The sequence below is a fragment of the Peromyscus leucopus genome, chromosome 1 (genome assembly GCF_004664715.2).
Source record: "Peromyscus leucopus breed LL Stock chromosome 1, UCI_PerLeu_2.1, whole genome shotgun sequence".
NCBI lineage: Eukaryota > Metazoa > Chordata > Mammalia > Rodentia > Cricetidae > Peromyscus > Peromyscus leucopus.
In genome coordinates this window covers 82,695,040-82,720,892 of record NC_051063.1, presented here as the reverse complement: position 1 = coordinate 82,720,892, position 25,853 = coordinate 82,695,040, and the positions used below count along the sequence as shown (strand labels likewise).

Genomic DNA, 25,853 nt, shown 5'->3' with positions numbered 1-25,853 from the left:
TTTCCTTTTTCTTTCTTTTCTTTTTTGGAGACAAGATCTCTCTATTATGTATCCCTAACTGTTCTGAAAATTCATATGTAGACCAGGCTAACCTCAAACTCAAAGATTAGCTTGCCTCCGTCTCCCAAACGCTGGGATTAAAGGCATAAGCCACTATACCCCACCCACAGTGACTTTTAAACATATCAAATGAATCTGTTTGTTTCTGAGACGCAGCCTCATATCATAGCCCTGGCTGACCTAGGACTCCCTATCTAGCCCAGACTAGTCTCAAACTTACAGCAATCCCATGGCCTCTGCCTCCAGAATGCTGGAATTACAGGCCTGCACCACCACACCATTTTTCCCCCAGGCTGATCTCTACCTGGTCCTCCTGCCTTGATCTCCCAAGTGCTGGAATTACACAGCCACAGCCAGCCTCCAGCTTTCTTTTACAGATAGTAATTATCCTTATTTTCAATTCTAGAACTAGGAACTACTTCAGTTTTTTTTTTTTTTTTTTTTTTAAGGGAGGGGGAGGCTGGAGAGAGGACTGAGTGGTTAAGAACTGTTCCTCTTCCTGAGGAACCAGGTTCAATTCCCAGCACCCACATGAGGGTTTACAACTTCAGGTCCAAGGGAATCTGTGTCCTCTTGGACCTCTATGGGCATCCAAGAATGCATATAGTATACATGCTTACATGTAGGCAAAACACTCATACACATGAAAGTAAACTCTTTTTTTGTTTCCATTAATATCTACATATTCAGATATTAAAATCTGGGCTTTGAGGAACATGAAAATTCCAGTAACACTGGCCCAAACTTAGGCATGGCAAGCATGATCGAGGCTTGCACAGCAGCTGCCCTGTACAGACACAGCACAGCCCAGCCCACACCGACTCCATCTTTCATGTGTGTTCACTCTGTCAGTTGCCAACCCTGTTCCTAGTTGGGGAGGCAAACAGACATGAACCCCTCCTTTCCTTCTCCCAAAGCGGGCTAAGGTCTAAGGACTATCATAATACGCATCTGGGAAACCCCCTAGCCTGTTGTCAACACCTGGAAAGGAGAACTTGTCTGGTGACCTCAGTGCTCTTTCTAGAGTTGGGACAGAAATGTGTGGGCTGAGTGGCCAGCCAACTCACCGTCAGGGCGTAAAGGGCTTCCTTCTCTTGTGGAGACTGGATCTTGTGGGCCAGTAGCCAGGGCGCATGTGTCGGGCTGAAGAAAAATCAAAACAGACCTGGACTCAGGGTAGGGTGGACCACCTAAGCAACCTAGCAGCACACACTCACTTAAGCTGCCCCTCCTTCAGAAAGGTGTCCCAAAGCAGAGGAAGGGTATACCTGGCAGAGCTTAGGCACACACCAGTGAGACACTGATGCCCTCCCACCCTAGCACTTGGAGCCAGCATGTGCCCAGGCTACATCATACCCCCCTTGCCACTCCCAGAACAGCAGGCTCAGAGCAACGTAGACACCATCCATCCTCTGACAACTACTCAGTGAACACTACATCAGGAAGAGTGAAAGCTCTGAGCATGCTCCAAACAGCTGACCACGGAGCACCATGTAGGTCAACATCTGCATAAATTACTATTTCTCAGCTCCTTTGCAGGGGCTTTGGAAATAAATTCAAAACAATCTTGTTCTAGGGTGGAGATGTGATTCAGTGGTGGAGGGCATGCTTAGAACACATCAGGCTCTGAGTCCAATTTCCATCTCCGCGAATAAAGAAATAATAAAGCAATGCCTTGCCATTCTTTCTCCTACGGAAAACAGTGTATTTAATCATAATAAACAGGGTGCTAGGAGATGGCTCAGCAGTTAAAAGCACTCGATGCACACGCAGAGGATCTGGGTTCAGTTCCCATCACCCAAAGGCAGCTCACAACTGTCCCCAGAACTCCAGTCCAGGGAATCTGACCTCTTCTACTCTGTGGATACCAGATAGGCAGGTACTACATTTACATACATGCAAACAAAACACACATAAATTTAAATAAATCTTTCTTAATTTTGTTTGTTTGTTTGTTTGTTTGAGACAGGGTTTCTTTGTGTAAGAATCCTGGCTGTCCTGGAACTCTCTTTGTAGAACAGGCTAGCCTTAAACTCACAGAGACCTGCCTGTGTCTGCGTCCTGAGGACTGGGACTAAAGGGATGCACCACCGCACCCAGCTTTCTTAAAATTTTTTAATCATAACCAATGCATCAGTATGATTCCCATCTTTGGGAAACCTAGTTCAATTTGTTTTATAACATAACACAATTTAAAAAAAGTCTTAGTTATAAAAAATAGCCAGTCATGGTACAGTTGCACCTTTAATTCCAACATTCGGGAGGCAGAGGCAGGAGTTTCTCTGTGAGTTCAAGGCCAGCATGGTCTACATATGGAGCTCTAGGGCAGCCAGGACTTCATAGAGAGACCCTGTCTCAAAAAAACCAAACAAACAAAAAAGCAAAACCAAACAAAAAAGCAATAGTGCAAAACATTTTTTTTTAAATACCAATTTGCTTAGAATGTGGGGGGAGGGGTAAAGAATGAAATGAAAACATTCCCAGCTGCAGGCCCCCAAGACAAGGGTCTGATGCCCCCAAAGTCAAGCTTGTCTCTAAGGAGCTTACCCATTGGGGTCGGTGTTCACCTGCTCACAGAAATTCTGGATCGCTGACCAATCCTGCTCCACCATGCTTGGGTCTGTGGCTTTATCTGTCGAGGAATCAACGATAAAGTTAAAGAAAGCATAACATAAGAAATGTGTGCCTTCTGCATGGCTGTGACTGACATCACAGCTCTAGAGGTCAGATCAGTGGTCAGGTGGCAGAGACGGGCAGGGACGGCGCCTGGGCTGTTCACCGCAGTTGAGTACCGTGTGCCAGCAATGTTAGGCCGTTCCTAAAGATATGCTGGACGCATGAATGAAAAACTGATTAGTAAGCAAACAGCCATTTCTAGGGCCAAATCCGTCTGTGTGTACCTTCTTCAACGTCAGGAGCTCCCGTCCTGGCTTTGCGATGTGGGTGGTTGGCTGGGGTAGCATTTGGGGGCTGTCAGTTTCTTAGCCCCATAACAGAGAGATAATACCCCACCAAGGGAGTCTGTTTGGGTTCTAGGTTTTTCTACAACATCCTTGACTCTGGGTGGTCCACCCTTGTCCTGACCGAGATCTATTTTCAGGGGTGAAATCTGATGTTATTATTTCTCTCCCCGAGAAGTCTTTTCCTCCCCTCACATGCCTACCCCTCTCTTTAAGACTCCTCAGGAAATGAGATGGGTCCCTGGGTAAAGGCACTTGCCAGCAAGCTCCGTGACTTGAGTTGATCCCACTTGGTGGAAGGAAAGAACTGACTCCAAGAAGTTGTCCTCTGACTTTCACTTTTGCACTGTAGTACACACACACACACACACACACACACACACACACACACAATTTTAAGAAGTTTTAAAGACTTCTCAGAATTCCTTCTGCTAGGAAAAAACGCCCTCCTGCTGCAGGATAATGCTTTTGTACACTGGTTTAATGAAACGCTGGTTGGCCAGTAGCCCCATACTGCTCCGGTACCAAGTCTCTCCCCTCCTGATTACCCAGGATTCCATCCTCAACCTAAAGTCAGCTGACTGCCTCCTCCTACAGTCACATCCACGTCACGTGAGGTCATATGAGAATCAAAGGGCACATCTATGGGCTTTATCTAAACACAAAGCTCCCCCACCCCAACATCCACACACGCAGGGCCCTTTCTTGCAGAATCCTATCTGCCAATCAGATCACAATGCAAACACAACCCTTTCCTAGAGACGGCCTGCCTTGGGAGCTGGAGTGGGGCTCAGGTGTACAGCGCTTGCCTAGAACATGTGAAGCTCTGGCTCCATCCCAGTACCACAAAAGAAAAAAAAAAATCCTAGATCTGTATCTCCCACCACACACAAAATAGATGATGTCTGACTCCTCAAAACTTTTTTTTTTTTTCCTTTTTTCACAGGGTCTCACTATTTTGCCAAGGCTGGTTCTCAACTTCCCAACAGCAGGTGCAGACTGGCACTTTAATGGCATTCCTCTCCAACCACCACTTTATGGTGGTGATCTCTAACTCTACCCTAAATAATCACAACCATCAATTAATGTCCCCGAACTCTCTGACTGTTTCAATTATAAAATAAGGAACATAGTTTTATTTGTTTGTTTGTTTGTTTTGGTGTTTTCAAGACACAGTTTCTCTGTGTAGCCTTGGCTGTCCTGGAACTAGCTCTGTAGACCAGGCTGGCCTTGAACTCTGAGATCTGCCTGCCTCTGCCTCTCAAGTGCTGGGACTAAAGGCATGCACTACTATGCCCAGCTAGGAATTCAGTATTTTCAACTATTATGTGATTTAGGGATAGTGTCCAAAGTGCCGGCACAGAGTAAGTAATCGATAATTATTTAATTCTAAATAGTCTCTGCCTTTTCCTATTAAAAAAATGCATATACTTTATTGTACCTACAGAGATTAAAACCCTTGAAGCCATATGCCACATTATTCCTCTAGTGCTTAACACAAGGCTTTCCAAATAGGTATGAAATACAGATGCTCCCTGACTAACCATGAAGTGACTTCCCATAAAATTACCCCAATAAGCCAGGCAATGGTGGTGCATGCCTTTAATTCCCTTTAATTAAATCCGTCTTTAATTCCCAGCACTCGGGAGGCAGAGGCAGGAGGATCTCTGTGAATTCAAGGCCAGTCTGGTTTACAGAGTAAATTCCAGAACAAGCAGCGTTATATAGAGAAACCCTATCTCAAAAAACAAAACAACACAAAAAGACTACCCCTATAAACCTTACCCTCCAAAATCTGTAAGTTGGTGAGATGGCTCAGCGGGTCGAGCAACTTCCGCCAAGCCTGACAACCTCCGTTTGACCCCAGGGGCCCACATGGTGAAGAGAGATCACTGACTTCGGCATACACTTGAACATAACAAAATAAGTAACATGTGCTGGAGAGAGAGCTCAGTGTTTAGGAGTGGGTACTGCTCTTGCTGAGGACCTGAGCTCAGTTCCCAGCACCCATGTTGGGCGGCTCACAATGGCCTGTAACTCCAGCTCCAGGGGTCTTGGCACTCTCTTTTGGCCTCCTCGAACATCTACACTAATATGTACAAACACACACACACAAAACTAAAAAGAAAATAAATCTTAAAACAAACAAACAAACAAGTTGCCTAGTTATTCTAGGTCTAAGAACCATCTGCAGATAGTTAAATAAATTTTTCAACAGTGATTCTCCGACTCGGTGCCTGAATCACCTGAAGTGATTCACCATTTAAGCTTCAACTTCGGAACACAACAGGGTCAAGGCTGACACCTCTTAGAGCTGGAGGCAGAGGAAAGGACCAGGAGAGCCCTGCGTGCAGAATGCAGCCTTCTCCTTCATTCCCTTCTGTGGGTTCCTGGGGAGGAAGGGTCCAGCAGGGTCCACTGGGGCAAAGGAAGTTAGAAAGCTCCCAAACCCTTAACCGGGGGAAACAGCCAAAGGCTCCGTGTGGCATAAGATGTTTCTTCTTTATCTGCTCGATTTGGGGTGAGGACTCACTCAAGGGTCACTTTTATTTTTCCTTTCTCTAGGTGTTTTTTTTTAAGTAGGACACCATGACAAAGTCCTCAGAAGGGCTGACATTGATGTTATCATCTCACCCTTTGCAGCTGAGGAGACTCTGTTCCAGGCACAGAGCAAGAAAACCACACAAACAAAAGTTAGGCCCCAGGTCAGCCTGGCTCCAAGTCCTGGTGGGAAGACTTGGCTCCTTGACAAAGGCAGGAAGGAAGGGACTGCTCACCTTTACCTGCTCCAGCACCAGAGCATGGCCGGCACAGACAATCACTTAAAGAAGGAATGTGTCTGCTGTATGGGGCTAGGATAGCCGCCTGGGCCATGGCTGACGCCAGAGAGTGGCTATTTCAGTTCTGAAATGCCCCTGAACACATAATCCCTGACTGTCCAAGCTATTTCAGAGGTCTCAGGCAGCTACAGAGAAAGTGACCCCCACAGGACCCAGCAAGTGGGCCTGATAGGAACAACAGCTGCTGGGATCTGTCTGACACAAATCTAAACCAAAGAGGAGCTGGGGGGATGGAGGGGAAGAGCCAGCAAAACCCTCCGAGGACACCCTTCTTTGTCTTGTGACTGTCACCGTCCTCAGGGCACTGAGAATGGACATCCAGGCTCCTTACTGAGGCTGTCCCTGGAAGGGACAAGGAGAGTCCAAGAAATAATACTGTTGTCACATACTTGCTTAATAAAAAGTGTTCCTAAGATTTGCTGCAAGCCTGTTCCTGTTCCGCTCTGGGTCAAGGGTATTAAGACAGCAGCAGAGATCCTAGTTGCCAGTAAAATGGCTCCTGGAGTGACCATTTGAGAAGCCAAATGATTTCAGCCAGCTGCCAACCAATCGCCAGGGTCATGACTCAGTCACTAGAGGCAGAGTGTGCTTGCAAGGGGAGCCTGGAGGCTAGAAGCTGGGTCACCTCTGGGAGCCCAACTCAACCTTCCAGCAGTGCTCATTGCACAAGGAGTTTTTCCTCAGGGCCACAACCTGGGACCCTACAGCCCATCAATCATTCAATGCCGCCTACAGGGAAACCGGCCAGGACCAGAAGGAATGCTGTAATCTGGACTCCAGGCTAGCAGAGCTGCGAAGCTCTGGATTTTGAAACAGATGTAGACTGCAATCCAGAGCCCCGGGGGTGGAATAAAAGTGGAGAGGGAAGGAAGATGGGCTATTGTGTGGGAGCAAGTCCAGGCAGAAGCAAGAACAAGGGATCCACTTTACTTTTCATTACACTTCATTTTTACTAGACCAGAGTTAGAATCCACAGTCAGAGACCAAGGTGACCACATGCCCTGAAAAACAACACAATCCTGGCAACACTTGAGACCCCCGCAGCGAGCCAGCTCTCACTACACTCATAGTAGCTCTCAGAGTTTTTCATAAGGGGTAATGCTAGAGCAGTCACATGGAATAATGATAAATGCACTGGCTGGCATGGTGTTGGTTAATTGGCAATTCCAGCTCTCAGGAGGCTGAGACAGGAGGACTGCCATAAATTCAAGACCACCTTGAGTTAAATACCAGTCCAGCCCAGGCTACATAGCAAAACTCCGTTAAAAACAAACATAGCCGGGGAGGTGGTGGCTCACGCCTTTAATCCCAGGACTCGGGAGGCAGAGACAGGCAGATCTCTGAGTTTGAAGCCAGCCTGGGCTATATAGACCCAGTTCCAGGAAAGTCAGGGCTACACAGTGACAATCTGTCTCAGAAAGAAAGAAAAAAAAAAACTTTATGAAAATGCATTAACATTTTTGATCTTCCAAAAGCTCTAAGGAGACAGTAAAGGCAAGATCTACCAATGGCTTTCTTTTCCATCTTGTCAAGACACATGGTACATCCTTCTCAACTACACACCTGTCCTGATCATGCCTCCAACTCCTCCAACTCTTGTCTCTACATTATACCACCAGTACCCACCCTCAGCACTCCTGCTTTAAAACACAGCACCTCCTTCACACACACACACACACACACACACACACACACACATACACACACACACACACACACACTCTCACTCACTCACTCGCGCTCACACTCGCACACACACACTCTAGCCTGTGCAGATACTTGTGGAAGCCAGAGATGTTGCCATATCTTCTCAATTGCTTTTCGACCTTTATTCTTTATTTTTTTGAGACAAGGTCTCTCTTTGAACCTGGAGCTCTCTGGGTTTGCCTAGACTGGCCAGCCAGCAAGCCCCTGAGATCTGCCTGTCTCTGCTCTATACTGCTGGGTGTACAGATATGTGTAGTCGTGCCTGATTTTATGTGGTTGCTGGGAATCTAAATCTGGGTAGTGACACTTGTATGTTAAGCACTAGCCAAGTCCCCAGCCCCTGCTGTACACATTTCTGATGAGCAGTTGACACTCCAACATCCCAACTGAGAGGACAAATGGGGGTGGGCAAACAGGGGGTTCCTGATCCAACCCTCCCCATCCTGAGAAATTGGACATGGCTGGAGATACCTTGGGGGTCAGGATTGGCAAGGTCAGGGTTATAATTGGCATCTAGTGGAGAACAAAATGAACTTAAAACAGCCTAGCACAGCTCGGGACGCGGGCCCAAGATGTCAATTGCAGAGGTTGAAACCCCATCTCCAACACTGTGCGGGCCCGCGGTGCACTTTCGTGGTTCGGTTTTCTTCCAGGACTCCTGGACTTCACTGCCTTCCTCAGGCCCAGTGCAGTGACAGGACCTCCGAGTTTGCATGTGCAACCACCTTTATCTCCTTCCCCAGACCTCACCGAGACAAGCTGTTCTTCCTCTGCAGGCCACATCCGGGTCTGGTACTTCCCATTCAGGTTCCCAAGGGCTCCAACATCTGAAAGCCCCTCAGCAGTGGCCAAACACGGACCCAGAAGCCAAGGGGAGCTCCCCAAAGGAGCACCACAGGAAGAGGAGTTCCTGTGCCCTCTCCATTACTCTCAAATTCCCACTGGATCTTGCCCCTCTCCTTCCTTTCACACCAAGCACCATAAAAAACCATTTGCACACACACTCACACCCCCACACACCCCCACTACAGATTATCCCACGGCTCTTCAACACATTTCTTTGAAAGTAGTTGCCAACTTTGAAATAACTCAAGGAATTTTACATAAAACGGTTGGTTCTAGGCCTCTCTGGAAAGGCAGAGGGTCTAAGAACTCTGGGGTAGCTGCCAACTCCTCAGAGAGCCCCAGTTGCAGACAGGCGCACTTCAACAGCCACTGGCAGGGCTGGCTCTCACCCTACCCAGCACACGCGTTGTCCCCCACTCCAATCTCAGCCTGCTGTTCCCCACCGCTTCACAAACCTTCTGTTTCCACCATTTTACTCAAGGCCTCTCAATAACCTTTTGCCAGACTCCAAGTTCCCCTCCCTCCAGTCTCCATTTTGAAGCAACAAACTATGGCCCACACCCCCTCTGCCTGTGGCTCTCCCCAGCCCAGCTTTCCAGCTCTGCTTCTACACCTCCAGGCTACTGGTCCCGTACCACGCCTCCAGCTCTTACCCCCACCCCCCACCCCAGCCCACTCACAGAGCCTCTTCCTGACTATCTTGCAAAGAACTTCAAACTTCACACTACATAATCCCTCCTCCTCACAGGTGGGGCATCCACAATTACCTTTGACTCCTGAAACCAGGGATCCTTCCCATTCTTCATCTCCTGAGTCCATCTGTGTGTGCACCCTGAAGGAAGGCTGTCTATGGTGTTGGCTAATCCTTGCTGGATTTTGCTTGTTTGTTTGTTTTGTTTTGTTTTCCTAGACAGGGCCTCACTATGGAGCTCTAGCTGTCCCGGAAGACCAGGCTGGCCTCCAACTTACAGAGATCCACTGGCTCTACCTCGAGTACCACTACCATGCGGCTCCAGATTTTTTTTTTTTAATCAAAGTAATGCACATGCAACTGTGTTTACATTAAACCTTTCAGGTGGACTCAGCTAGTCCTTGATCCCCACCTCCCTGTCCTACTGCACCACCCCCCTCCAGCTATCTAAAGACCTGAAATCTCACCTCCACCAATTCATCCAGTAGCACCGCATGTGGCGCCTTGATTGGGCTAACTGGATCAGATCCTCTCCAACAGCCTCCCCCATCTGCTAAGACGTAAAATTCGGGGCCAGCAATAACTCTGAAGATAAAGGGGCCTGCAACCAAGTCTTATCACCCGAGTTTCAGTCCTAGGGCCCACAGAAGAGTCTAAAGAGATAAATCACCCCTCCTCCCCAGTTGTCCTCTGACCTCCACAAGCCAGGAGCAGCACGCCCCACCCCAAATACACAAAATAGAAAATATTTAAAAAATAATAGTTTCTTCTGTGGCATACAAAGCCATCCATGATCTTCTTACTTCTATTAGCAAATTAGCCTGACGTATCTTTTCTGTATTCCCTGCTCTTTAAGCTGTGCACTCCCGGCCAACAGGCCTACTCCCTCCCAGAATGTTCTACATTCTCGTTCTGAGTTTTTGCAGTTTCCTGTCTGGAATATGGCCTCCTCCATTGTCCACAAAAACACTGTATACCAGCTATGACAAGCCCCAGGTAAACAAAACAGTCCCTACTGTGCTCAAAAAGCGCCCTTCCTGCAGCTTCTGTTAACGAGGTGCTGCTCTGGCAGCCAGCACCCAATGAAAATGTCTTTGTGAGCAATGTCCCGTGTTACCATCGCAGTGCGCCCAGAATGCAGTGGAGCCCACACAAGGGGTGGATTCTTTATCCTTTCTGAACCTCAATTCCTCAGATTAAGCGAGAATCTTAAGGACCCCACCTCCAGGGACCACCGTGAAGCTAGGACAAGGAACAATTAAATCTGGCCAGAGAAAACCCGTACCGAGGCAAAAAGGCTGGTTTTGCTCTTAAAGGTAGCAGCCACATTAGCTCTTAGACACGATATGCAAAGAAGCTGCGCAGTCAGGGGTAAGTAAATGAGGGTTCCCCTCCAGGGTCTGCGACCAGACTAACAATGGCTGAAACGCCTTCTGCACGGTCCTCGGCACAAGAGATCACTACGCTCCAGCTGTTAGGTGGGGCCGCTGGGCCACTGAGCCGTGGGGTGGTCTGAGGTCCCCGGAATTCCCTGGGCGAGCCTAGAGACCCCTTCCCCACCGAGGAGGACAACCAGGGCGGCGGGAAGCGGGATCACGTGCGGCGCGATGCTACTCACTGAGCCACAGTTCCAGCGCTGCCGCCGACCCCGGGGCACCAGACGCCGACTCGGTCCCCGCTGGGGATCCAGTCCCCGGCGCCACTGCCGTCGCTGCCATCTGCCCAGCCCAGTGCTGCGGGCGCAGTTACCCCTGCCCTAAAGCTGCAGCCGCCGCCGCCGCCTAGCCTTCTCTCCAGCTGCCGACGCGGCAGGGACAGAGAGGCACGTGATGCGGGCGGCCCCTGCTGGGCACGCCCATTTCTGACCCTGGTCCCACCTCCCCATACCACTCCTCTGCGCCGCCTCCAACTCACGAGGTCTTTTTTGTGCAAGACCACTTGAAAGATCAAAAACCAACCTAGCAAGTTACGGTCCCTTCTTCCTTGAGAAGTAGGGTTCCCAGATAAGATACTGCACTCCTGGCTAAATCTGAATTTCAATAAAGCATCATCCTTTCAACATTTTTATTCATTAGGGTCCTCCCAGAGCACCTTCCATTCTGACTTCCACACTTTTTTTTTATTTTCTACATGACACATTGCACCATAATTTATAAAACACTTATTTTATGAAAGGATACTTTTCTCAAAAGCAGGTGGTGATTTTCGTACTCTAAGAAGTGAACACGTTAATGTATAAACACGCCTTTTTCTGATTGTTTTGGGTTAAGGTCTCATGTAACCAGTAGGTTTTGTTCACTACACAGCTAAGGACCCAGAACTCTTGATCTTCTTGCCATTATATTCCAAGCATGAGTAAAGCAAATGCTACCACTACAGCTTTGTTGTGGTTTTGGTTTTGGTTTTGAGAAGGGTCTCTCACACTCAGTAATCTAAGATGTTCTTGAACTATGTGGGCCAAGACAGCCTAAAACCCTGCAGTAATTCTCCTGCCTCAGCCTTCCAAGAGGTGGAACTACAGGTGTGAACTACCATGCCAGCCTTATACATGAAATATTTTATTTAACTCTTCAATTAAAGGAGTCAAGAAGATGTTGTATTAATATGTCCACAAGAAAGGTCAAAGGGCAAATTGATGAAGAATAAAGAACTATTGAAACAAACATGCAAATGGGTACAAAACTGGCTCCAGCCAGTGGAGAAAGCTATCTGGCCAGTGGACAGGATTAATATGCATGTCTAGACGCCAGAGTAATTTTGCATTGCTGTCAATGATCTACTACTGGCAGCACTGTTAAGACTATGGGAAGCCTCAGCCTGGCAGGCAATGGAGACAACGCACAAGGTTCCACTGAAGCACCAGTTCTTCCCTATTATCCCTCACCTGTCATTTCCCACCCTCCAGGCCACACCCCCAACCCCCCCCCACACACACATACAGAAGGATTTTAATTTGCACAGATCTGTGCCTCCAGCACATCAAAAAGTGCTTGGCATACCAGTGCCAGTAAGTATCTGATGAATGGACACATTAATAGTGGAAACAGCAAGAGGTGACCTTAGGACTTTAGGCATATCACAATCCCAAATACATAAATATCTTTTTTTTTTTAATTTTTATGTGCATGAATGTTTTCCCTGCATGTCTATCTATGCACCACATGTATGCCTGGTGCCTGAAGAGGCCAGAGAGGGTGTCAGATTCCCTAAGACTGGAATTGTAGACAGTGGTGAGCTGCCATGTGGGTGCTAGGAATTGAACCTGGGTCACACATACTCCTGACCACTTAGCCATCTTTCCAGCCTTGTTTTTAATTTTTTAAACACCGTTCGTGTATGTGTGATGTGTATGTGCTGGTTCAGGCACACACGTCACTATGCTTGTGGAGCTCAGAGGACAACTTTGTAGAACTGGTTCTCTCCTCCCACCCATACGTGCATTCTGGGGATAGAACTCATATCATTAGGCTTTTATGGCAATCACTTTTACCTGCTGATCCAGTGAAATGGCTCCAAATATTTATGTTTAAAGGGACATTTTTGTGTTGGCCATGGTAGTACACACTTGTAAACTGAGCACTTGTGAGGCAGAAGCAAGATTATGAGTCAGAGTACACAGTGAGACCCTGTAACAAATAAATAACAAAGAAGCTGTTCATAGTAGCTCATAATCTATAGTCACAGCCCTGGGAAACATGAGGCAGGAGGACCCTGAGTTTGAGGCTAACCTGGGCCTACATCAGTGATAGCCCGTATCAAGAAAAACAAGGACATTCGATGTGTTTCAAACCAATGCTCCCATCTACATCCTGACATGCTACTGTCCCTAACACCCTTCAACACTAGCAGTAATGAAACTACACACATGCCCACGTGACAAGAGACTAGGCACTGTGTGCCAGGTTTTATGCTAATCTATCTAGTTGTTTTTCTTAGATAGCTCACACTGATGCAATTAGTTTTCTCTGCTGACTGGAAGGATGAAGATCAAGATGTCAGGAGATGGAGCCTCTGGAGAAGGCTCCCTTCTTGCTGCAGATGTTCTGAATTCTTCCTGTGTTGTGTTGTGTCCTCGTGTGTGGAGAAGAGGCAGAAAGCAGCTCTCTAGTCTTGTTTGTTCCGTTTTTGTGTTTTGACACAGGCTCTTACTACTCGGGGCAATCTAGTTTCACCTCCCAAGTGCAAGGATTACAGGTTCACACCACTACACCAGCAAAAGTGCTGTGGATATTGCTCTGTATGCTGTGAATGTGTTGCTCTGATTGGTTAATAAATAAGATGCTGATTGGCCAGTAGCCAGGCAGGAAGTATAGGTGGGACAAGCAGAGAATTCTGGGAAGTGGAAGGCTGAGTCAGGAGATGCTGCCAGCTGCTGCTGGCATGAGAAGCAAGATGTAAGGATACCAGTAAGCCACGAGCCACATGGCAAGGTATAGATTTATAGAAACGGGTTAATTTAAGATGTATAAGAACTAGATAGCAAGAAGCCTGCCACAGCCATACAGTTTATAAGTAATATAATTCTCTATTTTTTTCCTTGGATCTGAGTGGCTGCAGGAGCCAGGTGGACACAGGAAAACTCCAGCTACACAGAAGACCCCTCTTGTTCTAAAGACATCAATCTCATGGTGCACCTCGACCCTGCAGGACCTCATGTAAACCTGCTCACCTTACCAAGGCCTTGCCTCTAAGATTACACTGGAGGTTAGCCGGGCGGTGGTGGCACACGCCTTTAATCCCAGCACTCGGGAGGCAGAGGCAGGCGGATCTCTGTGAGTTTGAGGCCAGCCTGGGGTACCAAGTGAGTTCCAGGAAAGGCGCAAAGCTACACAAGAGAAACCCTGTCTCGAAAAACCAAAAAAAAAAAAGATTACACTGGAGGTTGGGGGGGGGGGCATAGCATAGGCATGGGGAGGGGGCGCATATTTCAGTCTACACCCAGGTAAGGAACATTTCATACTTTAATGAAAACGGTGTTGTCTTGAGCACATCTATGTTACTTGATTTGGTTCTTTTGAGAATCACTTCACATCTCTGTAAACTGTTGATAACTGAAAACAATGGGGAACTATTCTTACCCATAGGCATGCAAATGAATACTGTGCAGGCAACACACAACCCCTTTCCCCTGGAAAAACCAGTTCTGTGGCCATTTGCATATTTACTGCAATATTTCTAGTCTAGAGACTGTTCTTTGCATTTTCCTTTGAAGCAGTTTTAAAATCTCACCAACTGAATTATCATCTTTTGTTTTTTTCAGACAAGATTTCTATAGCACAGGCTATCCTCAAACTTGACCTGTAATGGAGGATGGGTTTACAGGGGTACATTACCATGCCTGGTTTATGTAGTACAGGTGATTGAACACAGGGCTTTGTGCATTGTGGTCAAGCACTATGCCAACTGAGCCCCAGCCCTCTTCATTACTGTAAACAGAAGTTTCTGCCCTGCCAGCAACTCCCAGATACCCAGCAGCTACTTTGTAAATTACCACAGAGAGGCTTATATTAATTATAAATATTTGGCCATTAGCTCAGGCTTGTTACTAACTCTTACACTTGAATTAACCCATAATTCTTATCTATGTTTAGCCACATGGCTCATGGCTTGTTACCTCATTTTCTACACATTCTGCTTGCTCAGTGGAAGGCTGGCATCTCCTCCTTCGTCCTTCTTCATCTCTTCAGTTTGATTGTACCACCTAACTTTATTCTGCCTCACCATTGGCCAAACAGGTTTATTACCAATCAATGAGAGCAACACATATTCACAGCATACAGAAGGACCATTCCACTGCACATTACTCTTTTTTTTGTTTGTTTTTCAAGACAGGGGTTCTCTGTGTAGTTCTGGCTGTCCTGGAACTCCCTCTGTAAACCACGCTGGCCTTGAACTCACAGAGATCTGCCTGCTTCTGCCACCCAAGTGCTGGGATTAAAGGTGGGTGCCAACACTGCCTGGACTCTTCAGTACTCTTAATAGTCCCTATCTTGAAAATTCTAGGGCTGGGCATGTGCCCCTTATCCCAGCACTTGGAGGCAGAAGCAGGCCAATCTCTATGAATTCAAGACCACCCTGGTCTACATAGTGAGTTCTAGGATAGTCAGGGCTACTAGAGAGAACCTGTCTTAAACAAACAAACAAACAAACAAACAAACAAACAAACAAACAAACAAGGGGCTGGAGAGATGGCTCAGTGGTTAACAGCACTGGCTGTTCTTCCAGAGGTCCTGAGTTCAATTCCCAGCAACCACATGGTGGCTCACAACATCTATAATGAGATCTGGTGCCCTCTTCTGGCATAAAGGCATACATACAGACAGAGCATTTACACTAAAAAAAGAAAAGAAGAATGAAAGAAAGGAAATTCTAGGGCTGGGAATTTACCTCCAGAGTGGAGTGTATTACCTAGCATGCATAACTGGCCAAGCTCCAATACACACACAAAAAGTGCCCGGGTGTCTGTGTGTGTAAGATCTCAGGAAAAAGCTCCTTAATGTCCAAGGCTAGAACAATTTAGCAGCAAAATAGAAGGCAGACTCAGTGGCACATGCCTTTAGTACCAGCACTTGGGAGACAGTCAGGCAGATCTCTGAGTTCCAGGCCAACCCATCTCCATAGTGAGCTCCAGGCCAGCCGAGGCTACACAGAGAGACTCTATCTCAAGGGAGTGGAGGAGTAGCATTGGATATAACCTTTAGCATAAGATAAATATGCACAAATCCATCATGATCTAAATGGTTGAATGCATGGGGGCAGGTGACACATTTCTCATGCAGAAACTTTCATGTAATACATGTAATTTCTGCAACTATATGCCACCCTCAAGGAGGTAAACAGCAACTGACTTCAGAAGAGTACAGCATGAAAGGTGAGGGGACAAGGGACAGTCACTCTACAGTGGAGAAATCTGACAAATGTTGCCTCAGCTAAAGGGGTCAGGGTGGGCACTGTTAGATTATCCTAGCACTTATCAGGAGGTAGAGGCAGGAGGATCTCTGTGAGTTACAGCCCAGACTGGTCTACATAGCCAGCTCCAAGATAGTCAGGATTGGGTGGGAGGGGAGAGAATAGGGGAACCTGTGGCTGATATGTAGAACTGAATGGTATTGTAAAATAAAATAAAATTAAAAAAAAAAAAGATAGGACTACAGAAAGAGACTCTGTCTCAAAATAAACAACAACAAAAGCTTAACAATTATCAGTCATTGAGGATAACAGATGGATATGGTGGCATGCAGATGCCTGTAATTCCAGCACTGGCAAGAAGGTAGGAAAAGGGAGAGTTCAAGATGGGCAGTGATGGTGTACGCCTTCAATCCTAGCACTGGGGAAGCAGAGGTAGGTAGATCTCTGTGAGTTTGAGGCCAGCCTGGCAGTCTGCTCTACAAACCAAGTTCCAATACAGCCAGAGCTGTAACACAGAGAAACTCTGTCTCAAAAAACCAAGGAGGAGGGGAGGTAGAGTTCAAGGCTACCTGGGCTACACAGAGGCCCTGTCTTAGAAAATAATAAATAAAGGTAACAAACCCATGTGGGTGGCACAGACATACTTAAGGTCCTGTCTTCTCTTCCCTCCGCACCCTCAGGCCTAACAGAACCTGGCACCTAGTATTTGCTCCATAAATGAGTGAGGACAAGGTTAGACAGACGCGGCCAAGAGGGATGAGGTGTTCTCCAGACAGAAAAGATCCTTTGTCAGCAATATGCTACAGCAGCCAGCTTGAGAGGACACAGGCAGGGGTGGAACTCTTCTCCAAGTTTGGAAGGAATGGCTGGGACCCCAATGATTTGCCCAGATCTGAAGGGAAAGTTGGAAATCCCAAAATCATCATCAAAGGCTTAATCTGGTCTGCTTTCTAAATTTATTAAACCCGCCAGTCATGTTGTCACATGCCTTCTTAAGAGAAAGAGCAACCACAAATGATGTGAAGCTATGGGTACTGCATGCCATATTCTAACTGAACATGGCAGCCCTTAATCAACACTCTCAAGGCCTGATCCAATTAGATGATATATCTAGAGCTTTTTTCTTTCCTTTTTTAACTTTTATTTTATGTGTATGGGCATTTTGCCTGCATGTATGTCTGTGTCTGTTCACCACATATGTGGGGTACCTACAGAGGACAGAAGAGAGCATTGGATCCTCTGGAACTGGAGTTCCAGATGGTTGTAAGCTGTGTAAGTCCTCTGTAAGAGCAGCCAGTGCTCGTAACTGCTGAGCCATCCTGTAGTGATATATTGTGTACCCCAATAAAGCTTACCTGGGGATCAGAGAACAAAGCCAGCCACTAAATTAGACATAGAGGTCGGGCAGCTGTGACATACACCTTTAATCCTATCACTGGGAAGCTGAGATCCATTTGGATCACTGTGGGTTCAAGGCCACACTGGGCCACATGAGAGAAACAGAACCACGTGGTGGTGACATGCCTTTAATCCCAGAAAATAATATGGCAGGACACAGAAAGGTATATAAGGCATGAGGAAACAGGAACTCGCTCTCTTGAGGCTGAGGATTTCATAGAGGTAAGCTAGTGCCTGGCTGTTCTGCTTCTCTGATCTTTCAGCTTTGACCCCAATCTGGCTCTGGGTTTTTTATTAGAAGACCTTTTAAGATTCATGTTACATCATCCCTCCAGCCTCTTTTTTTCTTCTTTTTATCTCCTAGGCATGTGCCACCAAGGCCTGGTGAGTAAGTGTGCTTACTGCCAAGTGTAGGCATGGTGGGGATCAAACAGATGCTTTCTTGCAGGCTAGCCAAGCTTCCCCAGCTTTGTGTCTGGGCCTTCATTCAGATACCTATTAGTGACCTGCTCTATGAGTGAGTGCTTCCTGATCACCTAATGTGTGAACAGGTGCCATTATCAACACGGGGAATACAGTATTGGGCAAGGCAGATGAGCCTCCTGCACATGTGGACCTCACAATCTCTTACTTAAAGTGGCTGCAGAACTAATTATTCAGCTGTTTCCATAATCAATTCCAACTGTGTACTGCAGAGAACCCCGTGAGGATTTATGAAGGAGGAGGCTCTAGATGTCAGGGGCTTCCTGTTGACATTGGAGCTAAGACCCAAAGGTTAAGAATGAGGAGGCAAGGTGGGGGTGGACAGCATGAGAAAAGGCAGAAAGGAAGCAGGGATACCCAAGAATCGAAGGAAGGCTGATGTGGCCAAAGACTAGAGAATAAGAGGCTGGGGCATGACAGAAATGAAGGAAGAGGTCAGGAAAGCAAACAGGCACCTCTATCATGTCCTTCTGATGGCTGGACTATTGTTTTCAGTTTAAATGTGCAGTTTATTTAACTATTTCCAAACACTCTGACGGTAATTTTATGTGTTAACTTGACTGGGCCATAGTAGCTAGTTAGACCTTTCTGGATATATCTGTGAGGTGTTTTTGGAAGGAATCACAACTGGAATTGGGAGACTCAGAAAGTCAGATGGCTGTCCCCTATGTGGGTGGGCTCATTCAATCTGTTGAGGGACTATAAAGAATATATGGAGTTTAATTCTTCCAGGTAGCCTGAGCTGGGACACTGGTGTCTTCTACCATGGATGCTCCCAATTCTCAGGTCTGTGAACTACATTGGCTTGTGGGTGATAGGTGGTAAGACCTTAGCTTCTGTAATCACATGAATTACCACCTTATACCAATTTTCTTTTTAGACATACGTCCACCTGATTCTGTTTCTCTGAGAACTCTAATACAGGTCCTCATAGGCCATGTTGAACAAACTCAGTTTTGTCACACCAAGGAGCCACCTCATTCAAGTCCAATTTTGGCTCTAGGGTGCTCTGCCTCTAGTCCGGCCCTGCTCTTATCTCTCTTCAGCATGTAGCCAAGAATAACCTTCCCAAATCAAACCTGATCGTGTCACTTCTCTGCTTTAAACATTTCAGGGCTCCTCGCCCACCTCACAAACACCCAAATCCTTGTTTTCACTAAGCCAACCCTAACTTGGTTCAGGTGCAAGCCCAGCCAGGCAAACCCCATTCTCAGAGTCTGACTGATGTACCGGAATCTTCTCTAACAGTGATGCGTACAAAAATAGGAAGTTGAGTTGGGGGAGAATGCCTATAGGAGTGGCTTTGCTTTCAGGACAGAGCCATAGAAAACCACTCTCCCACTAGACAAGAGAAGGAAGTGGCAGTTGACTGTGATGGAGGCTGCTGCCGATCTAAGACCAGGGAGCAGCAGTGGAATGACCCTGAGTCCTTGCTGATGTCACTAAGTCAACAGTTCCCACAGCCTAGTTTACCACTGAACTTTCAGCTCTGTGGGAAAGAGAAATCGTGTTTAACCAGGTTAGAAACTGGATTTGGGTATCTGAAAGTTAGTACCTGGATCTAATTTCCCTGATATGCTGGGTCCTAAAGTTAGAAGTTATCACTTAGCTCTCCCTACAGACTGAACCATCCCACCTGGTCAAACTCCACTTTGGTCTTTCACAAAGCCACTCCCTTCCAGAAGTCAGGACTCAATACAACCATGGACAATGGACCAGACAGCTAACTACAACAGCAGATCTTGCAAGGGAGAATTGGTTCCTGGAGTGGAGGAAGTTATGTTGGGAGACTGTTGGGATCTAGCAGAGTTAAGCCAGCTGATAATAGCTTCTTCTGAAAAAAACAAAACAAAACAAAAAAACTGGTCTAATAGATGAAAGTTTCAAACATTTATTATTTATGAGATTTAAACTTGATTCTCTACTGTGTATCAAGCAATGTACCAAGTACTGTGTTTTTAACCAAAAATAACAGACTTCCTGTCTGCCTCAATCTCAAATTTTTAAAATAGTAAATGTAAATTTCACACAAGAGTAAGTACTATGAACTTTTTTTGTGTGTGTGTGTTGGGAATTGAACCCATGGCTTTGTGCATTCTAGGCAAAAACCACTCTGCTACCCAGACACATTTCTCGTTCTAAGACAAAAGTTAAGTTAAATGAAGGCAGTGGTTTTCATTGATATGAAGAGACACCATGGCCATGGCAACTTTTTTTTTTTTTAACCACAGCAACTCTTATAATGAAAATATTTAATTGGGGTGGCTCCCTTACAGTTTCAGAGGTTCAGTCCATTATCATCATGATGGGAAACATTGCAGGGTGCAGGCATATGTAGTGCTGGAGCTGAGTGCTACATCTTTCAGGCAACAGGAAGTCAACCGAAACACTGGGCAGTATCCTGGGCACAGGAAACTTCAAAGCCCACTCCGAGTGACACACTTTCCTCCAACAAGGCCAAACCTACTCCAACAAGCCACATTTCCTAATAGTGTCACTCCCTATGCGATTATGGGGGCCAATGGCATCCATACCACCACAGGAAGCAGAAATGAAATTGCAAATGTGCTTACCAAAACATTCTTTCTTTGTTTGCTTGTTTTTTTCGAGACAGGGTTTCTCTGTGTAGTTTTGGTGCCTGTCCTGCAACTCGCTCTGTAGCCCAGGCTGGCCTCGAACTGACAGAGATCCACATGGCTCTGCCTCCTGAGTGCTGGGGTTAAAGGCGTGCGCCACCACCCGGCAAAACATTCTTTTCTGAGAGTCGCTAAATCCACTGAAGAGAGAATCCCTAAAAGAGGAAGCATTCCTCTCTCACTACAGTGGGTGCCCTGCAGATGGTGCCTTTAGCTGTCTGTCCCACCGACCACAGCTGACAGGACCAGGGACAGACAGCTGCCTAGGCCCACAAGATGCTCTCCTGGGAGTCTGGACACAGATGCTCTGGTATTTAATAGGCAGTGTAGAGGAGAGATGATTTAGCAGGGCACCAAAGGCTGAGTGGCAGAGATGCAGAGAAAGCCAGCCCACAGAGGGAATATGAGCACAGAGATCAATCCAAGAAACTGGCAGTTTCAGAAGAAAAAGCAGCTGCCTCAAGTCCAAGTGGATTTCAGTAGATTCTCAGCACTCCAGAGGTCCAGCTGGAAGTCCTGACCTTTGGGTCTGCGAGTCCTAGAGTTTTCAATGCATTCCCTGGTGGACTGTTACCTAGTCTGCTTTATTCCTTGGAATGAAAATTACTGCATCTAAGGATAACAATGCTGATGATCAGAATGACTGAAAATTGTAGCTAATATTTATTGTTCTACATTTATTTATTTATTTGGTTTTTTCGAGGCAAGGTTTCTCCATGTAGTTTTGGTGCCTATCCTGGATCTTGCTCTGTAGACCAGGCTGGCCTGGAACTCAGATCCACCTGCTTCTGCCTCCTGAGTGCTGGGATTACCACTGCCTGGTGCTAATATTTATTTAAAAAAAAAAAAAAAGAAAGAAACAATGTAGCCATTGGGCAACAATTCCCTGCTTTCTCTCCCTCAGCCTGAAGCCCCAGTTGTGCTTTGTCTCCTATTCATCCTTTTGTGACTTTTGCACAAGGTTCATCAGTGTTATAGCATTTGTCAGAATCAACTTAGCATTTTTTGTTCATTTTGAGATAGGGTCTCATACAGCTCAAGATGATTTCAAATTTGTTATGGAAGCAGGCAAGATAGCTCTGAGGGATTTGGGGGGGGGGGGCAAGGATACAAGGACTCACTATGTTACCTTGGCTGGCCTGGAGCTTGGCTCAGTAAAGAAAAGTACTTGTGTTACAAGTCTGATGACCTGGCAGGGCAGTGGTGTTACACACCTTTAATCCCAGTACTCCAGAGGCAGAGGCAGGCAGATCTCTGTGATTTCAAGGGCAGCCTGGGCTATAGAGAGAGCTCCAGAACAGCCAAGGGTACACAGTGAAACCTGTCTCAAAAACAAACAAACAAAAAAAGTCTGGTGACCTGAATTCAATCCCTGGAACCTCAGCTGAAGGTTAGAACTGACCACTGAAAGCTGACCTCTGACCTCATATACTATACAACTGCATACTATACAACTAATTTAAAAAAATAAATTAAATAATTCTATATGGAGCTGAGGATGGAGGATGATCTTGAATTGCTGATCCTCTGGTTTCCACCTCCAAAAGCTGGGATTACAGGCCCAAAATATCATACCAGATCTACTTTGTAGGTGGAGTTTTCCTGTCCCAATTGCCTGCTCCCAAATAACCAACACAGAGGCTTAATATTACTTGTAAATGCCCAGCCAATAGCTCAGGCTTGTTACTAGTGAATTCTTACACTTAAATTAACCCATATTTCTTATCTATGCTTCCACGTGTGACTCATTGCTTGTTACCTCATTTTCTACACATCCTGCTTCCTGGGTACATCTCCTTCTCTCCACCCCTCTTCATCTAGTATCCCCAATTTGACTGTCCTGCCTAACTACATCCTGCCTTGCTGTAGGCCAATCAGCTTCTTTATTAACCAGTGAGAGTAATACATATTCACGGTGTACAGAAGGATTATTCCACATTACTTAGCATTACTATCACTTTAGGAAAATATTCACATTCCCTGAGCACAAGCCTATGTTCTCTCTATCCCCTCACCCTTTCCCCCTCCTTTTGGCTTTTGTGGCCCAGGATGACCTTGAGCTCACCTTCTGCCTCAGTCCCCATCCCCACCCTCCAAGACAGTTTCCTCTGTGTAGGCCTGGATGTTCTGGGACTCACTCTGTAGAACAGGATGGCCTGAACTCAGGAGATCCACCTGTCTCTGCCTCCAGAGCACTGGAATCAAAGGCATGCACCACTATGCCCAGTTTACCTCAGCCTTTTGAAGGCTAGGATCACTGGCATGTGCTATCACACCTGAAACAACCACTTTTAATGTTTCAAGAGCAGTAGTTCTGATGTCATGTAAGAGTTGGAAGGGCCGGGCAGCGGTGGTGCACGCCTTTAATTCCATCACTTGGGAGGCAGAGCCAGGTGGATCTTTGTGAGTTTGAGGCCAGGCTGGTCTACAGAGCGAGATCCAGGACAGGCACCAAAACTACACTGAGAAACCCTTTCTTGAAAAACCAAAAATAAATAAATTAATTAAAAAATAAATAAATAAAAATTAAAAAAAAAAGTTGGAAGGGGTGTGGGGGACCAGCCCCCACACTTATTTACCCCAGGAACTCTTGAGGAATGAATGAGGGATAAGAGACTTAGTTAAAAATAGAGGGGGAGAGAAACAGAGAGAAAACACAGGCTAGACTCTGGTGGGCCTGGATCCTTATCCACTGGCCCAGAAACTTTATTCCAAAGGTCTATTTATAACAATGCCAAGGGATGGACCTCTCCCTTGCTAGTTACAGTCACCTGGTACCCAGGCCCATGGTCCAATCAACCCCTTATGCAGTCCTGCTGGGTAAAGCCACTAGGAAACCTAGTGGGCTCCAACAGAGGTGGGGGGCAGCAGTTAAGAGCACTGGCTGTTCTTGCAGTGTACCCAGTTTCTATTCGTAGCACCCACATGGCCGCTTACAGCTGCCCATAACTCCAGTTCCAGGGGATCAGATGTCCTCTTCTGACCTCAGTGGGGGCCAGACATACACATGGCAAAGAGACATACATGCAGGCCAACATTCATACAACAAAAATATTTTTTTTTTAAATTAAGAGTTGGTCTAAGCATGATGGCACTGCCTTTAATTCCAGTACTTGGGAGAAAAAGACAGATCTCTGTGAGTTCAAGGCCAGCCTAGTCTATGAAACTAGTTCCAGGCCAGCCAGGGCTATATATTGAGAACCCGGATCCCAAAAGAGTTAGATTGGACTCTTGAAATTTGTCATAGGTCTGAGTTTAAATAAGACTTTGTCTCATATCATATCCTAAAAGTGTTACTTAACTTTTCACAGTCTCAGTTTCTCCATCTGTAACATAGGAAAATACAAAACAACATCCCCCCCCCCACACACACACACAGTAATAATACTACCTATCTCCTGGGGTAAGTTAATGACCTAAGAGCTGGAGAGCTAGGTCAGCAGTTAAGAGGACTGGCTGCTCTTCCAGAAGACCCATGTTGAATTCCTAGCACTCACACAACAGCTCACAACTGTCTTGTAATGCCAGTTCCAGGGGATCCAACATGCTCACACAGACATACATGTAGGCAAAACCCAATGCACAGAAAATAAATAAAAATAAATCATTTTAAAAAAAAAACGTTAATGAGACAGGCAGTGGTGGTGCATGCCTTTAATCCCAGCACTGGTGAGGCAGAAGCAGGATCTCTGTGAATTCAAGGCCAGCCTGGTCTAAGAATGAGTTCTAGGACAGGCTCCAAAGCTACACAGAAGCCCGTGAGCAGCTGAAATAGATGCAGCACACACACAGTAAGCCACTGATGTTATTACTCTGCCCCACTCTGTAGTCAGCCTCTGGAATTTCCTCCATTTAAGTCCCTTGGGTAGGTTTCTTACATTGAGTATGTCTCTATGGGACTATCTATTCCTAGTGAAGGTTGGCAGCAGCACCTCTGGTAGTCCATCAGGTTCAGAATCTGAATCTTTTTTTTTTTTTTTCTAAAAAAACTGTTCCGTTTTACTTTATTTCACATAAGGAAACCAAATGATTAAGCAGAATCTGAATCTTAAGCTCAAAGTCACCCAACACTTAAGGGGAAATAGCTAAAAAAAGTAAACACTCACCATCACCGGTTCTTACCTGTTCCCACTGCAGACTTCAGCTAAACAGGCCATCCGCTACCATTGTCTGGTTCCCATCTGTCTCAGGGATTCTATTGCTGTGATAAAACACCATGACTAAAAATAACTTGGGGAGGAAAGGGTTTATTTCATCTTAGAACTCTCATATTCTAACATGGAAGGAAGTCAAGGGAGGAACTCTAGGCAGAAACTGAAATCAGAGGCCATGGAGGAACACTGCCTGCTGACTTGCTCCCTATGGCTTATGTGACCTGCTTTCTTATATCATTCAGGACCAACTGCCCAGAGATGGCATGCCCAGTGGGTGGGGCCCTTCCACATCAATCATTACTCAAGAAAATGTCCACAGACCAATTTTATAAAGGCATTTTCTCAATTAAGACCCCTTCTTCCCAAACTGGACATGGTAGTGCACCCATGAAAGGAAGAGTCCCCAAAACAAGCAAGACTCAGAGACAGCCTCCGCTCCCACTGTTAGGGGTTTCACAAGAACACCAAGCTACACAACTGTCACATTTCATTGGCTCCCAGGAGCCTGTCACATATATGCAGAGGGCCTAGGTCAGACCCACGCAGGCTCCCTGGTTGTTAGTTCAGTCTCTGTGAGTCCCTATGGGCCCAGGTTAGTTGATTCTGTGTTTTCTTGTGGTGTCCCTGACCCTTCTGGACAGTCCTTCCACCCCCTCCCCCTGCTTTTGCAGGATTTCCTGAGCTCTGCTTCATGTTTGGTTGTGGGTTTCCGCATATTTCCATCAGTTGCTGGATGAAGCCTCTCTGATGACACTTGGGCTAGGCACCAATCTATGAGTATAGCAGAATACCATCAGAAATCATTTTACTGACTTTTTTTTTTTTTTTTTTTTTTTTTTTGCTGGTCATATTTGGTTCTATCCTAGGTCTCTAGGCTACCTAGCTTCTGGTTCCTGGCTTTGCAGGCAGTGTCAGAGGTGGGCTCCCTCTTGTGGCATGGGTCTCAAGCTGGAGTGGACATTGGTTGGCCACTCTCCTAATTTCTATGTCACCTTTACTTTGTCTTATAGGTAGGACAAATTGTAGGTCAAAGGTTTTGAGGCTGGGTTGGTGTCCCAATCCCTCCACTGGGAGTCTTCCTGGTTATAAGAGATGACAAGGTTCTTTAAGATCAAGCCTCTATCACTTCTTCAACAGTCGACTGGTTATGCATCTGCCCTCCTCAGGAG

At 46.3% G+C, this 25,853-nt stretch overlaps 1 protein-coding gene across 1 annotated transcript in view; it reads right to left on the bottom strand.

Annotated features, from left to right (window-relative positions):
- Nucleotides 1–10,926, bottom strand: part of Gga2 (golgi associated, gamma adaptin ear containing, ARF binding protein 2) — a 33,751-nt gene extending 22,825 nt beyond the window's left edge. The window contains exons 1-3 of the mRNA XM_028867854.2: nt 10,723–10,926; nt 2,608–2,692; nt 1,128–1,203 (exon numbers count right to left, since the gene is read on the bottom strand). Coding sequence (XP_028723687.1) covers nt 1,128–1,203; nt 2,608–2,692; nt 10,723–10,822 — 261 coding nt within the window. The 5' untranslated portion in view covers nt 10,823–10,926. The remainder of the gene's footprint in view (nt 1–1,127; nt 1,204–2,607; nt 2,693–10,722) is intronic.
- Between the last annotated feature and the right edge of the window lie 14,927 nt (nt 10,927–25,853).